At 40.9% G+C, this 17,313-nt stretch overlaps 1 protein-coding gene across 2 annotated transcripts in view; it reads left to right on the top strand.

Moving 5' to 3' along the window:
• ARHGAP19 (Rho GTPase activating protein 19) overlaps positions 1-17,313 on the top strand; it is a 54,625-nt gene that overhangs the window by 17,147 nt on the left and 20,165 nt on the right. For both annotated transcript variants that reach the window (XM_069067123.1, XM_069067122.1), the window contains exons 2-6: positions 6,411-6,676; positions 8,985-9,065; positions 12,465-12,674; positions 13,506-13,732; positions 16,201-16,287. In XM_069067123.1, the coding sequence (XP_068923224.1) occupies positions 6,411-6,676; positions 8,985-9,065; positions 12,465-12,674; positions 13,506-13,732; positions 16,201-16,287 (871 nt within the window). The remainder of the gene's footprint in view (positions 1-6,410; positions 6,677-8,984; positions 9,066-12,464; positions 12,675-13,505; positions 13,733-16,200; positions 16,288-17,313) is intronic.

Genomic DNA, 17,313 nt, shown 5'->3' with positions numbered 1-17,313 from the left:
TGCTTGTTGACTTGACTTCAAGGCCAACACTATGCCCTGGGTGGTGTAGAGCAGTCCTGGGCCTGAAGTCAGGAAAACTCTTCTTCTTGAGTTCATGTCTGGCTTCAGACACTTACTAGCTTTGTGATCCTGAGCAAGGCACTTAACCTTGTTTGCCTCAGTTTCCTCAAGTGGAGAAGGAAATGACAAAGTACTCGTTATTTTTTTCAAGAAGACCCTAAATGGGGTCACAAAGTTGGACATGACTGAACAATTCCTAGTTTTCTAGGATATGGAATGGGAAAGATGGACACAGGTCATTCTGCTGCAGAAAGGGGAGTGATAAAAATTCTGGGGTATAGTGAATGGTGGTATTTAGGAGCATTAGCAAGAAAGCACAGCTTATGTGGTTTTGAGGGAGTTAGATACCAGATTGGGTGCACAGACAGGGCACCAGAAAAACCTTCATTGAGTATGAGTTTGGGGGGTAGCCTTAGAATTGAGAATGACTGGGTGTGTCCTGAGAGAGATCATGATTGCAGCTGAGCCTTCAGTATTATGTGAGAGAGCAGGTAAATTGGGAGATTTTCTTATTTTGAGTCTTCCCTTGGAGAACAATCCCAGTGTAGGCGTAGGAGGTGTGAAGGTAGGGGCTTATGGTCTAGATGCCAGTGCCTATTCCAACAAAGCATTGCTTTGCATCAGCATTGCTGATGAAATGGCAAAGACTGGATTTTGTTTAGAACAGATTATCCCGATCATGAGTAACAGAACTTGCCTTTACATCTTGCTTTTGGAAAGGGTGGTTTTGAAGAAAATGCTTTGTAAATTTTAAAGTACTGTATAAATATAGATCTTTATCAGGTTTGGACAGCCATTTAAATAAGTTTATCAGTAAAGGGGAGGAGAGTGATGGGAGAGTGGCTGGATGTTAATAGAAGGGTTAAGGGAAGGTGGTTTTTATTTATTTATTTAATTTTGTTTTTTTTTTTTTAAGAATCAGAGAAACCTGATGTTTGTGAAGTCCAGTGGGAAGATTGAATGGGAAATGTTGAAGGATAAAAGAGACATGATGAAAATGAGGGGATGGGGGGTAGTTAGGTGGCTCAGTGAATAGAGCACTGGCCCTGGAGTCAGGAGGACCTGAGTTCGGATCCAGCCTCAGACACCGAACACAAAAAAATAGCTGTGTGACCTTGGGCAAGTCACTTAACCCCAGTTGCCCTCCAAAAAACAAACAAAAAAAAGAAAATGAGGGGATGGCATCTGGAGCAGGTTTCAGGATGAGGCTGTGGTTGGATTTGAGAAAGTTAAGGACTTGTGTAGCCAAGGTTATCTGTAGAGTATTAAAAATTTCTTTTTTCAATTTATTTATTTATTTTTATTTTTCAACATTCATTTCCACAAGATTTTGAGTTACAAATTTTTCTCTCCATCTTTCCCCTACCTCTGACCCCAAAATAGTGAGCCTACTGAATACCACTTTCCCCATTCTGTTCTCTCTTATATCATCCCCCATCCCCATATCTGTAGAGTATTGAGTAGTGGTGGTTTCTTTCTGTGACTGAAGGAGGAAGAATAGAGAGGGTAATCATAATGAGAAGCTTTAAGGAATTGAAGAAGGAAGCTGATAGTTTGTATCTTTGTATCTTAGTCTTCTCAGTGTAGAAGCAGACTAACTCATTTGCTGTGGGCATAAGGATATGACTGTTGGTGAGAGGGGAGATGAAAAGTTTTATAGTAGTTGTTCTAGGGGATGAAATAAATCACTAATGGCAGAGTAGGATTATTGAGCAGCATTGAGATCCCAGCTATGTTTGGTTATGTACCATAAATTTTTAGTATGTAAAATCAGCTTTAAGTCATTATTTTCTCTAACTGTTTATTAGCTATGGAGCAGTAGTAGAGGAATCAGATGATAAAGACTGCTAAAGGGTGATCATTTGCAAGTCGGGATCTGTGATTGGTCAGAGAGGCAGGTGTTCTACTGAAAAATGAGAGGATGACCTGGAGAGCACTAGATGACAACCCAGAGGAAGACTAGAGGATGGTACAAATGGATTTTAGAGAGCATGAAAAAAGGAAAGGCCATTGAGTGAGGGCAGTAGACGATTGGTTGGGAAGTAACAGAGTGAAGCAAGGAGTATGCAAGGGACTCGTATAGCTAGTGAAGTGGCAAACCATGAAGTCCTACATGTGGGTGGAATCTAGTGAGTCCAAAGGCTTGAAGGCCATGATAAGGGTGTAGAGTAGGTTGCGTGGGATTGAGATATTGGGATAAACAGAAAATTAGGAAATGAGTGGAATTTCAGTGTTCTGGCTGTTGGAGGTGGTATTGTTATGAGAGACGATGACATTTAAGGTGTGGCCATGGTTTGTTGAAGTCTGTGTATTTATTAACATTGTAATGTATACATTTTTGTAGTGATCTCCTCTGTAGGATGTAAGCTCATTGTGAGGAGGGATTTTTCCATTCTTTGTATTTGTATCCCCTAGCATCTACCACAGTGTAGCAGCAAGCACCCCAAGCGTCCTCAGGGTTTGCCGCCACCACAGGTTCTTGGATCTGCTTTGTTAAAGGAAAGCAACTCAAAATGGGTTAACAAGTTTACTTTAATCAGTCAGACATATATCGTTTACCTTGTTCAGGGGAAAAAGGTCTGCACCCCGAACTTCAAAGTATACAGGCAGAATTATCAAGACAGAAACAGATCAAGTAGACAGATTTCCAAACTGTCCAACCATTACATCCATACCCAGTCAACATCTGGGTTTCCACATCTGGGTTTTTCAAAGCCGGGGGGGCCCTGGACAACGGCTTCCCAGAATCCAGATCAAATCACAGAACACTTCTCAAAGTGAGCCCCCAAAACAAAGCCTCACATCAGGGCTTATATAGCCTTCTCCTGGCTCAGAGAATGTAACAACCTTATTGACCCATTGGCCAATCAAAAAGTATCTACTGAAAAACAAGCCTCCCACCCCAGGCTTCAGGTGCACTTTAGCCTAGGGGCAGGGAAGATCTTTAAATTTGCATTCCCATTACACACAGTGTCCCAAAATGAAATACTTTTTGGTTGAGTTGGGGAAATAAGAGTTGAAGAAGTTGAGGAATGGTGTGGTGAGCTTATCTGGGGGAATTTTCCACTTGAATCATGAAGTCCACAAGGATGTAGGAGATGGGATAGAGAGGAAGGAAGATCATGAACCAGGTGCTAAAGTCATGAGATCAAAGATGAGTAAATGTCATCCTCCTCCACTTCATGGATGCCACTCACAGTCAGGATTACAGCTGATAAGAGTGTATTTCTCTTCATCCTCCTTTATTTTTCCTCTGTGCCTCCTGCTCTCCTCTTTACAAAGAAGATGGTGGTGAGAGTGGAGTGTTGTTTAGAAGTACTGCCCTTTTTTCTCTTCCTTTCTTAGGCTCTGATCACAGGTTCTTACCCTTTCCTTTAAAAAAAAAATTAAATTTTATTGAGACTGGGTCATCCTGTGCCCCCTAGGCTGGAAATGCTGGTATTGGTAGACCTGATCCTGTTATTGACCAGCATGGGAAACTGAAATGTAAATACCAGAGTCAAGAAAAACCTAGAAAAATAAATACATTTGAGCTACTAGAAGGAAATCTGTAATGATCAAGTGTTTACATACTCACAGGAAGAGAAGCTGCTTTATATTTTTCCTGGCCCAGTTTATTGCAACTTGTCTTTCACCCAGGGCTCAGCCTCTCAGTTGCAGGGATTAGAGGTGTGTACCACCAAGCCTGGTCCTTTCTTTCCTTGTTCCTCTTTATCATCCACTTTCTTTTTTTTTTTTAAGCAATCAGAGTTAAGTAATTTGCTCAAGGTTACACGGCCAGTTATTTATGGGTGTGGTGCTTAGTATCTGAGCCCGGGTTTGATCCAGGTCATCCCGACACTGGTGCGACACTGGAGCCGGTGCTCTTACTTGCTGAGCCACCTGGCCGCCCTATCATCCACTTTCAAAGTTGGAGTTTGTTTTGCTTGTGACTAATCTCTTTATGAATCTTTTCTTCTTATTCCCTCACTCTCTCTACTCCTTGTTCCTGCTTGTTTCCCTGTAATTTTATATGACGGAATTGTATGTATTCAACCCCGTTTGTCTCTTTGTCCAGTTTAGATGTAAGTTTCATGTGATTCCTGCTCCCCCTTCACCTTCCTCCATGTTTGCATACTCGTTTTACCCCTGTTATGTAAGATGGTAGATGGGATGGTCCTTTCCCTTTCTCCTCTAGTTTATGTAATCTATTTCAGGTTCCCTCCTTTTGTTTTTCCCTCTTAAGATTATCAAAACATAACAAAACCACCCTCAGGCTGTTCTGTCTTAGTTAAGTCCTTTCATGACCCTTGAAGATACTTGGATTTTGAGGAGACACATTTCTTCTCCTTGTATTAGTGTGTAAATGCTTCGTCATTATTCTCTTCCATTTACTCAAATGTATTTACTTTTCTAGATTTTTCTCGACTCTTCTATCTACGTTTTAGTTTCTACACTTAAGTCCTCTATTTCATTAAATGTCTAAGTTTTCCTCTTTAGGATTTTACTCAGTTTTGCTGAGTGAATTATTCACTTTTTATTTTGTCTTTTAGAATATTATATTCTAAGTTCTTTCACCCTTTATGGTGGTACTTGCCAAATGTTGTATAATCCTGACTATGATTCCTTGATGTTTGAACTTTTTCTTTCTGGCTGCTTGCAGTATTTTTTTCTTTAATCTAGAAGGTCTGGAGTTGGCTGTGACTTTCCCGGCAGTTTTCATTTTGGGATTTGTTTAAGGTAGCGAGTGGATTTTTTCTACTTTCATTTGGCTCTCTGCTCATAAAAGTTTTCATTCATAATTTTAAAAAATATGGTACCCAGGCTTCTTAGGATTAAAAGGTTCATAGATTTAGTTCTTTTTTTTGGCTCTGGTTGTCAGTTTCATGAATCCTAGATGAGCTTATTCTGGCCAGTTTTCAGGTTCAGGGACATTTGAGAAAGTGCTGATTTTAAAGTTCCATGAGGCTACCACAGGAGGGGTTATCACAGCCTGTCCCTTAAAGCAGGACTGTATCGAGGCCTTCTTAACTTTGCTCTAGGCCCTCAGGCAAGGAGCTGCCCCCTGCTCTGTTTGTGTCCTGCCCAGAGTTAGGTTTCTGACCCTGGACTCCTGCTTGTCTTGGACCTCAGTTGCTTGGATCATTGGCTTCAGCGACTCCTCGCCCTGTTAGGCACTGGTCCTCCTGAACAAGCCTCACAAGCCCCCATCTGAGTGATAGGCGAGATTGTTTTACCTGTTTCTCACTTCTATCCATGAATAAGGCAGAAATAAGAATTGGGTTTGAGTTTTTAAAAATAGGCAAATTTGGTCAAAACAAGTGCTGGTTTTAGTACTTTCTCTGTAATTGCACCTACAAGCCTGATAGGACCTCTTTTGGTGTGTGCTGTTTGCTTGATTTGGAAAATGAGGAGGATTACAGAATTTAAGAGTTGGAAGGGGCTTCAGAAGTCATTGATTATAACACACACCTGAAAGAGAATCTTTTCCTGCCACCTGCCTCTGTCTGGTCAGCTGCCTCTGTGATTGGGGCTTTAAATTGGGCCCCAGAGCTCAACTAGCTACATGACCTTGGGCAAGTCATTTTGCCTCTGTTTGACTCAGTTTCCCCATCTGTAAGATGGGGGAAAGTAATAGCACCTACCTCCCAGGTTTTTTGTGAGATCAAATGAGATAATAATTGTAAAACCCTTGGCATGGTGCCTGGCAAGTAGCGGGTGCTACATCAATGCTTGTTCCCTTCCTCCCTGTCTGGAACCCCCCCTCCCCACCCCCTTTGAGGGCTGCCCCCCTCTCCTGACAGCCCATGCCACATTTGGACAGCTCTAATGGCTGTGGAGATTACATCTGGGATGTCTGCTCTCCCACTGGGGCTGAACAGAATAGATTTAGTCCCACTGAGGTGTGACGCGCTTTCAAAGACTGGAAGATGCCTCGTGGTCCTTCGGTCTTTTCTTTTACACACTGGACGTCCTGAGGATGTTCGTCTGTTCCTCGATGCTGAGCTTCGTGTAGTCGTGTCCCTGCCATGGTCCCCCTCTTCTAGATGGGATACTCTGATAGATACACACCCGTCTCTCTATGAATCTCCCAGAGCCTCCCCTCTCTCATGTGTGTCTGGGAGCTCCTTCATAGACTGAGAGCTGTAAAGGCCTGTGGGGAATTTCAGACTGTATCATGGAAATAATTTGGCAGTTTTACCGGGATTGCTGAACTCACAAGTGCTAGTTAGGGTGATTAGAACCTAAACAAGTAGTGGACTGTCCTCTTCCTAAGGTTTCTGATTGTTGCTTGAATGGTTGTTATTGCCTGAGTAGGCATGTAAAGTACATCCAGAAATTTAAACAGAAATGCTTTTTTCTTTTTTCAGTGATGCCATCTGTAATTTTGTCATCTGCAACGATGCTTCTCTCCGAGGACAGCCAATCATCTTTAACCCTGATTTTTTTGTGGAGAAGCTCCGACACGAAAAGCCCGATGTTTTCACTGAGCTAGTGGTTAGCAATATCACCAGACTTATTGACCTGCCTGGGACGGAATTGGCTCAGTTGATGGGGGAGGTGGACCTGAAGTTACCCAGCGGGGCTGGCACAGCGTCAGGGTTCTTCAGATCACTCATGTCTCTCAAGCGAAAAGGTGGGAAATGGATTTATTGGGGACAGCCAGGATACTGCATTTCCCCCAACGTTCTCATCAGTCATGCTTCTCCGTTGATTTTATATTGAAAAGATGTGCGATCCCAAATGAGGAGATGAGTCTGTACAAGGGATTCTTGTGTAGTCTTCTCACTATTATAAATATTAAAATCATACTGGGAAGTGTGGTGAGAGAGGCATTCTGGGAGTAAGACCATTCAAGTCCAAGTCCTTTCTCTGCCCCATTCTGGCTGTGTCTTCTTGGGGAAGTCACTTAACCTCTCTGTGCCCCAAGAAGCTTTCTAAGACTACATACATGTTGCAGAGAGTTGCTGGTGTGCATTAGAAAGGTTTCCTCACTGGGAGTGCCTAACACCATTGAAAACCCAGGTCAGGACCCCCCCTAAAATTGTATGTAGTCATAAAATTATAAATGTAGTCCAAGTACATAGAACTATTAAGCTGAAGTAAATGCACCTGAAATAAAAAAGATTTTCTTAGAGCCTTACAAGTATGGTAAAGAGGAAAGTCACTTAACTAGCTTTTATTTATTAAATGCCTGCTGAGTGCCAGGGATGTGAAGAAAAACAGAAGGCCAGCCCTGCTCTCAGGGAGCTCACAGTCTGATGGGGAGGACAGCATGGAGATTATGGACCAGTGAGGTACAAGGGTGAATTGGGAGTAGTCTCAGAGGGAAGATTAGGAGGATTGGGAAGGGCTTTTTGTAGAAGGTGAGCTTTAGCTGAGGCTTGAAGAAAGCTGGGGAAACTAAGGACTGGAAATGAGGAGGGGGACAGCCAGTGTAAGTACCTGCAGTTGGAGATGGATCACCAGGTTCGAGGAAGACTGGAGAGAGAGGAAGGGCTGTAAAAGCCAAACAGGATTTTATATTTGATCCTGGAATTAAGAGCGAACCCCTGGAATTGGTTGTATTGAGGGGGTGTGTGTGTGTGTGTGTGTGACATGGTCAGAGCTGGCCTTTAGGAGGATCGCTTTGGTAGCTAAAGGGAAAAAGGACTGGAGTGCGGAGAATCCTGAGGTAGGCAGACTCTCCAAAGCTATGGCAGTGGTCCAGGCATAAGGTGGGGGGCCTGCACCGGGGTGGTGGCAGGGTCCGAGGAGAGAAGGCAGAACAGGGGCAGGGGATGGGAGGGGAGCCCTCCCTGTGATATGTGACGCAGGTAGAAGCCCCAGGACTCGGCCACTGATTGCTTGTGGGGAGTCAGAGAGCCTGGGTAACTGGGGGGATGGTGGTGCTCTTGATGGCACTAGGGAAGTGAGGGAGAATGGGGAATTTTAGGGGAAAGATGAGGCCAGTTGTGGACGTGTCAAGCATTGGATTTGGAGTCGCCAGACCCAGGTTCGAGTCTCAGCAATGCGGTGACACTTGTGTCACCTTGGGCAAATCTCTTTGCCTTTTGGAACCTCAGTTTCTGCACCTGTAAGATGAGGAAGTTGAGCTAGATCACCTCTAGGGCCTCTTCCAGCTCTCTGCTGATGAGCCTTTGAGGGCAGGTGTCAGCCAGGATGGCCCCTCCTCTTTATGTTTCATTCATACGGAGATCCAGTTCCATTTACTTAAAAAGAAAAGCAAAAACCAAACCCCCCAAAACCAAGCCCTACATTGAGGAGACATGGATAGAATGAAGAAAACAGGGAATTCACTCTTCTATGGCAATAGTCCTCAAACCCTTTCATGCTTGACCAGAGCCTTTACACTTGGATTGCTTACCTGTTTGTGCTGGCCAAGACTCAAAACACTTCCCCCAAAGAAATGGATGAATGACTGTTTTTGATGAGATATTAATGGTCTGGTTTTTGTTAAACAGTAAATTATTTATTTGAGAAGGTATCAACATTTTGATATCATAACCATCAGTCCAATGAAATGTCCAAAGACTAATTTAACTAACTGGATACATTTGTGAATAACACTTCTCTGATGTTCTATTGCATTTAAGTACCCACCTGTATGTGACATTATGCCAGATGTTCTGCAGAATTAAGCAGAAAGATTTTTTCACCCTCAAGAAGCTTGTGGTTTGTCTAATACTAAACATTGGAGAGGAGGAATAAATTAGGGACTCTAATATTACCTGTGGCCTTGCTTGGTATTACTTAGTACAGTGCATTAACCTTGCAGTGAACTTGTCAATAAACATTAATTTATGGACCCAGTGAATGGATTTTATAGTTCAGTAAAACACATAACTGTGTTCTGTTTGTTTAGGGTGCTGCAAAGCTTTAAGTAAGATGATTCTGTACTGTATATGCAAACCTGTTCACTGCCTTGCTTTATGGTTTTCTAGAAAAAGGAGTTGTATTTGGATCACCATTGACAGAAGAAGGCATTGCTCAAATATATCAATTGATTGAATATCTACACAAAAGTAAGTCTATCTCCAATTTTTTCGGTCTTTTTCATTATTAGAATGTGTAGTTTTACTCCATGGCAAGAAAGTAGCTTCCCTACGTAATTTGGGTTTCAAGTTCTTGTGACGTGTTTGTGTATTTAGTACAGTTCATGTGGAGTTTGACTTTGTTTTATGCATTAAATGTATTCTTGAAAAGTTGTATGTGAAAAAAGTCTACATCATATATCTTCATTTTCCTATTACCTTCAGAAAGATTCTTGATAAAAAAAATTGGCTCTGATGCATAATAAAAATCACACTTAATGGAATGTTATGCCTTATGTGTAGTCTGTATAATTGAATTCTCCCACATGATCCCTTTAAAAGAAATTAGTCAGATTGATTCTCAGAAGCCAAGAAAAAGCCCTGGACTAGGAATCAAGGAGGGCCGTATTTCAGTTTTGGTTCTGCTACTGTTTGCCAGGTGACCATGGGAGAAACCATCAACTTCTGTGGGCCTTGGTGTCCTCATCTCCAAAATGAGGACAGCATTAGGCCAGGTGATTCCTCCGGCTCTTCCCACTTCCAGCATGCTGTGATTAAAGTGTATCGCCTAGGGGATTTGTCTTGGTTTTGGCAGAGTAGTTATGATATTTTTCTATGTGATTATTAAGTTCAATCAATAAACATGTATTAAGCATATGCCTTGTGCCTTGACACTGTGTATCTTCAGTGGAAGGAAACAAGTGGAAACACTTTCTGAAATAGGAATCCTAGCTCAGTGCAGAGAAAGAACAAGATATGTGTGTGTGTACATGTATGTATATATGTTTGTGGGTATATGTGTATATATGTATGTATGTATATGTGTTTGGTTGGATTGAATTGAAATACAGGCTAGAAGATGTAAGTAGTTCTATGATACTATTTTATTTTTTTTTTAAAGCAATCAGGATTAAGTAACTTGCTCAAGGTTACACGGCCAGTTATTTCTGGGTGTGGTGCTGAGTATCTGAGCCCAGATTTGATCCCCAGGTCATCCCGACACTGGAGACAGTGCTCTTACTCGCTGAGCCACCTGGACGCCTCTATGATATTATTTTAAAGGAGGCCTTGTCTCCTTAATGGATTCAGCCCTGCTATAAATACATATTTATTGACCTAATGAACATTCAATAAGTTCTTATTACTTAGTAAGACCCATTTTTGTTGTTCATTCGTTTCAGTTGTATCTGATCCTTCATGACACCATTTGGGATTGTCTTGGCAAAGATACTGGAGTGGTTTGCCATTTCCTTCTCTACCTCATTTTACAGATGAGGAAACTGAGGCTAACAGGGTTAAGTGACTTGCTCAGGGTCACATAGCTAGTAAGTTTCTGAAGCTACATTTGAACTCAGGAAGATAAGTCTTCCTGACTGTAGATCTGGTACTCTATCCACTGTGCCACATAGGTGCCCCAGAAGAACCAATAAGGCTCCTTAAAAAAAATTCTGTTTCATTCTGAGGAATGCTATGCTTCCATGAATTGCAGGCTAAGTTGTTAGAGAGTTTCCTTGGTTGTGCACTTAACCCAACTAGAAGTCAGTCAGTCATCCAGTCAGTTCACGTTATTAGGCACCTTACTATGTCCCAGGTACTAAGATAAATGCTGAAAGGCAGAACAGAAGTGGTATGAGCTGAAAATCTGGAAATAGGTTTAGTGAAGTAGATCTTTGTTTGCCAGTGTTGGGTAGGACCCCATCAGTGAGCAACAGAGAATAAGATTTTCTCTAAAATAATAGCTCTTTTGTTGGTGCTGATTTTATACAGTGGTGAGATGTATTTATGTTAGTGGGTATCATACCACATCCTAACATGAATTTAAAAAATATTGGAGACAATATAAAATACCTGAGTGTATACCTGCCAAAACAGACACAAAAACTATATGAACATAAACATAAAACACTTTTTATACAAATAAAATCATATCTAAATAGTTGAAGTAATATTTGTTGTTCATGGGCAAGTAAAACCAATATAAGAAAAAATGACAATTTAACCTAACTAATCTATTCAATGCCATCCTAATTAAAGTACTAAAAATTATCTTACTGAGTTAGAAAAAACAGTTCATTTGGAAGAACAAAAGGTCAGGAACTTCAAAGAAACTAGGGAAAAAATATAAAAAGGAAGCAGATTCAGCAGTATCAGACCTTAAATTATCTTATAAGGTGAGAGCATTGTTGAAGTATAAAATGGATAATTTTGATTATTTTAAATGAAAATTTTCTTGTATAAATAAAACCTATGTGGCCAAGAATAGAAGAAACAGAAAATTGAAAAAAAAAACTTTCACAAACAATCTCTCAGATAGGATGTAATTAGGGTAGGAAATGATGAGTTGGTTGATTTAGAAAATCTTGGAAAGACTTGGACTTATGAAGGAAGATGCTGTTCACCTTCAGCAAAACAGATGACAAGTGGAAATAAGCATAGTACAGTCTTGCATATATGTGTATGAGTGTATATGTGTCTATATGTCTATATTTATAGATATCTGTGTATATATATATATCTGAGCTTAATTATAGCCTTCTTTGAGGGGGGGGGAATAAGGTAAAAAGTACACAGCAGAGAACAAAAGAAAACTTGTAAGGAGGCAAAGAAAAGCTGGGAAGCTTTGAAAACAATGTGTAGTATTTATTGTATGTGTAGTATTCCTTGAAGTGGAAATTTCTTATTTTTTTATTGAATCCTCTCCTGTGTTCTGCTATGTACATGGCAATATTTATTTTTTCTTTTCTTGTTTTGTATTTAAGTTTAAAATAAAAAACTTTGCTAAAAACAAAACAAAAAAAGCCATGCTTTTAGTACCTCTAAAAAAAAATAAAATAAAGACTAGGGGGGCTTTAGGTGGAGCCAGGTCCTCAGCTCTCTTGGAGACCTGCCTCTCAGGGTTGTTGAGAGGATCAAAGGAGATAACACATGTAAAGTTCTTTGCAAACTTGTAAAGCACTAGATAAACTCGAGCTGTTAATAGTATTATTATCATAGGGCTCCTATCTAATCAGGTTGATCAAGTCTGGATAGATTATTATGATCATTCTAGGCTCCTTTGGATCGACAGAAACTCTTTTGTCTTTAAGGTCAAACTAGAGCTTTCTTTTCTCCAGAATTACTTAAAATCCACCTGGTGATATAGCTTAGATTGAACCATCTTCAAAGTGAGAGCAGGGGACTTGTCTAGGAGAGTTGCAGGGGCTTAAGGTGATGTTGCATCATGTGCATGTAAGTTCTTTTATTATAATTGTGGTAAGAATATCATTATCACCTTAAGGACTGGGGCAAAGCCCCAGAACTGTGGAAATCGTACATATTAGGATCCTAGTCTTAGTCTCTTTTTCTTTTGGCTTCTTTTGCCCTTCCATTGGCTTCCTCAATACTGAGAAGATTTGCGAGTAGAGGGTTTGTTTCGAGTTCCGGGAAACAGTATCCGACAACAGATTCTAAGGGATGCTCTTAACAATGGCGCTGACATTGACTTGGAGTCTGGGGAGTTTCACTCAAACGATGTGGCTTCCCTGCTGAAGATGTTTCTGGGCGAGTTACCAGAGCCCCTTCTGACCCATAGGCATTTCCACGCACACCTGAAAATTGCAGGTGAGTCAAAGTACTTAGAAAGAGATGCAAAAAGCACTTCTTAAACTCAGTATATACTTTTGGAGCTCGTGTTACTTTAAACCAAGTAGCTTTGCCACTAGTCTTAAGGGTCTTAGACACCTACCTCCATTCACTTTCATGGGATGATCAAATGTTAGCCTTCATTCTCACTGTGTAATAAAGAGGACAATCATTTTTTGACCTTGTGTTATCAGTCTTATACATGAGCTGATCCAGCCTTCCCTGACTGGGATAGGCTGAATCTGAAACCAATTAGTAGAAGATAGTGAAAAGCTGGAAAATTACAAGAGAAAAATGGAATCTTTTTTTTTTTTTTCCATCTTTGTTGGGTTCACTTATCTTCTGGGGAATATATTTACACTGTACGGCTTTATACAGTGATGTCAGATCAGAGGGACAGATGGATGGATGGATGTGGCATTTTTCTGCTATCTGGAAATACTTTTTTTGTTTTTATTTTCATTCCAGTACAATAATAGGAGAGGGAAGACATTAGGAAAATAGATCACATTGATGTGTAAAGTATTTCCAAAGCAAAGCAAGAGTCTTTGTCTTAGAATGTCCGTCTCCCTTTTGTGAAACAAGCAGCTTGACATTAAAAGAACGTGCAGACACCCAATTCCACAAAGGGACCTACAGATCTTTATTGTACCTTATGAACAAGATGAAATGGTGACCTTGTTCATTTATTAGATTTCACTGCACACTTTGAATTTTGCTTATTGTGAATCTGATCTGTGGAGTGGCTGAAATAGACTCTTCTGGTGGATTTTTTCCTCTCCTCTGAACTCCTCTCCTTTGGCCTCTAAGATCTGATGCAGTTTGATGATAAAGGAAACAAGACCAGCATCCCAGATAAAGAACGCCAAATCGAAGCCCTGCAGTTGCTCTTTCTGATTCTTCCACCACCCAATCGTAATTTGCTAAAGCTGCTGCTTGACCTTCTCTATCAGACAGCAAAGAAGCAAGACAAGAACAAGATGTCTGCCCACAACCTTGCCCTGATGTTTGCTCCTCACATCCTGTGGCCAAAAAATGTAAGTGTTGACATGGCCTGATGTTGTGATGTTAAGGCTTGGGGCCTGTTTTAGTTTGGGCCTCAGGGATTATCTCAGTACTTTGTGTCTTCTCTTCAAGGTTACAAACTCAAAATCAGTTTTTGTCAATTCCCTTACTGTGATGTGATACTGCCATATTTCTCTCCATCCATATGGAGTAGTGGTATGTAGGGTAAAGGGCCCTGGACCTTCAGGGACCTGGACGTTAGCCCTTGGCCCTCTCACTTGCTAGATGACTAATGATGGTCAGGGCACTTAATGTTCCTTCCTGTGACTTGGTACTCTCTTATATATAAAATAGGGATAAAAGCATTTGTCTTGCCCGTCTTGAAAAGTTGTGTAAGGATTGATGGAGACACTAAAGGAATTTTTAAGAAACTCTAAGAAATGGGAATCTTAAGGCAAAGCAGAGAGTTTATGTAGTCATTTTCAGATTTCTAAAATAGCAATTTTTTTTTGGTTATTCTATAGTTGTTTCAGTTGTGTTTGATTCTTTGTGACCCTGCTTTTTTTGGTGGGGGGTGTGTAGCTAAATGGTGCGGTGGATAGAGTTCTGGGCCTGAAGTAAGGAAGACTCATCTTCCTGAGTTCAAATCTGGCTCAGACGCTTACTAGCTATGTGACCCTAGCAAGTCACTTAATCCTATTTGCCTCAGTTTCCTTATCTGTAAAATGAGCTGGAGAAGGAAATGGTAAACCACTCCAGTATCTCTGCCAAGAAAACCCAAAATGGGGTCACAGAGACTTGGATATTACTGAAAACAACTGAATAACAAACTTTATTTTTTATTAAAGCTTTTTTTGTCTTTAATTTTTTTATTCCAAGCCTAACCATTAACAAAACAAACATTCTGATAAGCAAACAAAATAAAGATTATACATAAAAAACTCAAAATAAAAAAAATCAACTTTAACAAAATAATAGTAGATATATGCTTTTTTGTCTCCTTCTTTGTCTCCTTCCAATTTTTTTTCTGTGTATTTTCCCCTGGATTTTGTTATTGTTGCTGTCACCATATTGTTGTTATCTTCATCATCATCATCATCATCATCCATTTGGTTATTGTAAATAATGTGCTTCTGTTTTCTTCATCCTGAATCATTCTACATTCTGTGTTTCTTCCCTTTTTTGGATTCATGTTTGTTATTTCTTAAGGTGCAATAATATTCCATTCCATTCATATTAGTTTGTTTAGCCACCCCCCAGTCTTTAGACATATGGATTGTTTCTACATTTTTGCTATATTCTAAAAAGAGCTGCTCTGAGTAATTTTATACAGAGAAGTAATTTTCCCTTAGACCATTATGACATCCTACTAGTGAGTGGGATCATTAAGTCAAGGGGTGTGAACAGTTTCATAGCTTTTATTATTCACTGTCATATTTTTTCCCAAAAGACTGTATTATTTCACACCTCTGCTGGCAGTGTAATGGTTTGCTTCTTCATAGTTCCTACTAGTATTGAAATTTTATGCTTTTTTAACTTTATCACAAGTTGTACTTCATTTATATTTCTCTGATTATTAGAGTGAAATATTTTTAGGTGACTGATGTGGAATATTTTGCATAACAAATGGTTTTTGAAAGCTACTATGATGTTCTGGGGGTAGGACACAGGTGTGTTGGGAAGGAGGAGACACAATATCACCTGGTCTCCGGTTGTGCCCCGTTGAAAGATACTTCCCCAGGATTATGGGAAGGAAAGAATAGATGGGTCTTGATCAAGGAGAGGGTAGGACCTTGTTAAAAGGAAAGAGCCAGGAGAGGAAACTGAGTGGTGCAGTCTTGGGCACGGAGAAATCAGAAAAAACGAGCTTGTTCTGTTTGTGGGAAACTAGAGTGTTACTTCGCTGCTAGCTAAAAGGCATGGCGCGAGTCTGTCCTTAGCGCTGTGCTCGGCCCTTCACGGTCATTGTCTTCTTTGGTCCTCACAACAGCTCCAGGACAGATCATCATCATCATCATCATTATTATCGTTGTTGTTCTCCTCTTACAGTTAAGAACACTGAGACAGGGGTTAAGTGACTGGCTCGGGCTTGCACAGCTGGTTAGTGTGTGGGGTTGGATTTGAACTCAGGTTTGTGCGCACTGTGCTCCTAAGTTGATGCAGATTTCCTCCTTCTTTCCTGTTTGAACCTTAAATCATGTCCCTTCTCACAGTTTTGTTTTCTTGTTTGCTCCTTGAACAGGATAAAAAACTGCAGAATTAATTTCACACGCATTTCCTAGTAATTCCAGGGTCAAGATCACTTGATTCCTCCTTGATAAGTTGATATTCTCAAGGTTTTTCCCTGGGAGGAAGGGCTCTTTGAACACGCTAGACCTATCATAATAGCTACTGTGCACAGCATGTTTTTGGAGGAGAGTTCATTTGTAAATGAATGAGGTTTTTTTCTCTTCTCTATCCAGTGTCTTATTACTTTGCATTTATTTTCTTTTTTGAACAGGTTACTGCAAATGACCTTCAGGAGAATATCACAAAGTTGAATAATGGGATGACTTTTATGATTAAACACTCTCAGAAACTTTTTAAGGTAGGTATTATCCTAGGACTTAGGCAGCAGTGAAATTAGTGCCAATAGGAGGGAATTCAGTAGATAGGATCAGAGGTGAGAGTTACCATGAGTTTGATGGAACATTGGTTAAATTCATAAGGATCAGCCAAATTGGGGATGAAACAAAGGTACCATTTGATCTATGTAGGCAGGAGTTAAGAGTCCATTAAGATCAGACAAGTGGAATTGGTGACCCCAGATCAAAAACAAAGGGTTAGGGATGCAGGCAGAAGTTCTGGGCAAAATGTCCAAATGACAAGAGATCTGGATCTTGGCTGGGGTCTCTGGAAGGGAGACAGGGCACTAGCAGTATGTCTGGTGCTTGGTCTTACTTCTGCAGCTCTGTGAACCAGGGGCGTCCTCACATCCTGGGATCTCAGGCCCTGGAGTGAGAGTGGGCTGAGTCTGTAGTCAGAGGCCATAGGGATATCAAACTGGAAGGCAGGAGGAAGGTGCCACTAACATGAAAAAACAGGCGTCTCCCCCACTGCTTCCTCCTTAACTGTCGTCTCTGAGAACATGTGGTTGACTCCAGAGTATTGCAAAGTAACTCCTGTGCAGGGGATCTCGGCATACTCTGTGTAAGGGATCTCGGCATACTCTGTGTAAGGGGCCATTAAGACCTCACGGGGTTCGGTTGGCACAGATTTAAAGCATGAGATAGTGGAATTGTTTTCTTTAGTCCCCGTCTGTTAACAGGCACTCACTTAGTGGCTGCTCTGTGAACCGAGACCTTCAGGGAGCTTACATTTTATCTGGGAGGATCACTCCATCACTCTGAAGTTTCCTTGATTCTGCTGCTTAGGCTTTCTAGGAATTCTTCTCTGATTGGCAGGGGTGGGATGGGATGGGGAGTAAGCTCCCTGAGGGAAGGGGGGAGGGTTACTTTCATCTTTGCATCCCCAGTGCCTGGCCCATAGTAGGTGCTTCATAAATGCTTGCTGGCCATTGGTGTCCCCTTAGGTTCTGTCCTGTTTTTGGTTACTAAATCCTTTTCTCATTTTC

The sequence above is a fragment of the Petaurus breviceps genome, unplaced genomic scaffold, assembly GCF_028583685.1.
Source record: "Petaurus breviceps papuanus isolate PSGF00001 unplaced genomic scaffold, PetGlider_PUasm1.0 90740, whole genome shotgun sequence".
Classification (NCBI taxonomy): Eukaryota; Metazoa; Chordata; class Mammalia; order Diprotodontia; family Petauridae; genus Petaurus; species Petaurus breviceps.
The sequence above is the reverse complement of the archived record's forward strand: the minus strand, read 5'-3'. Positions and strand labels throughout refer to the sequence as shown.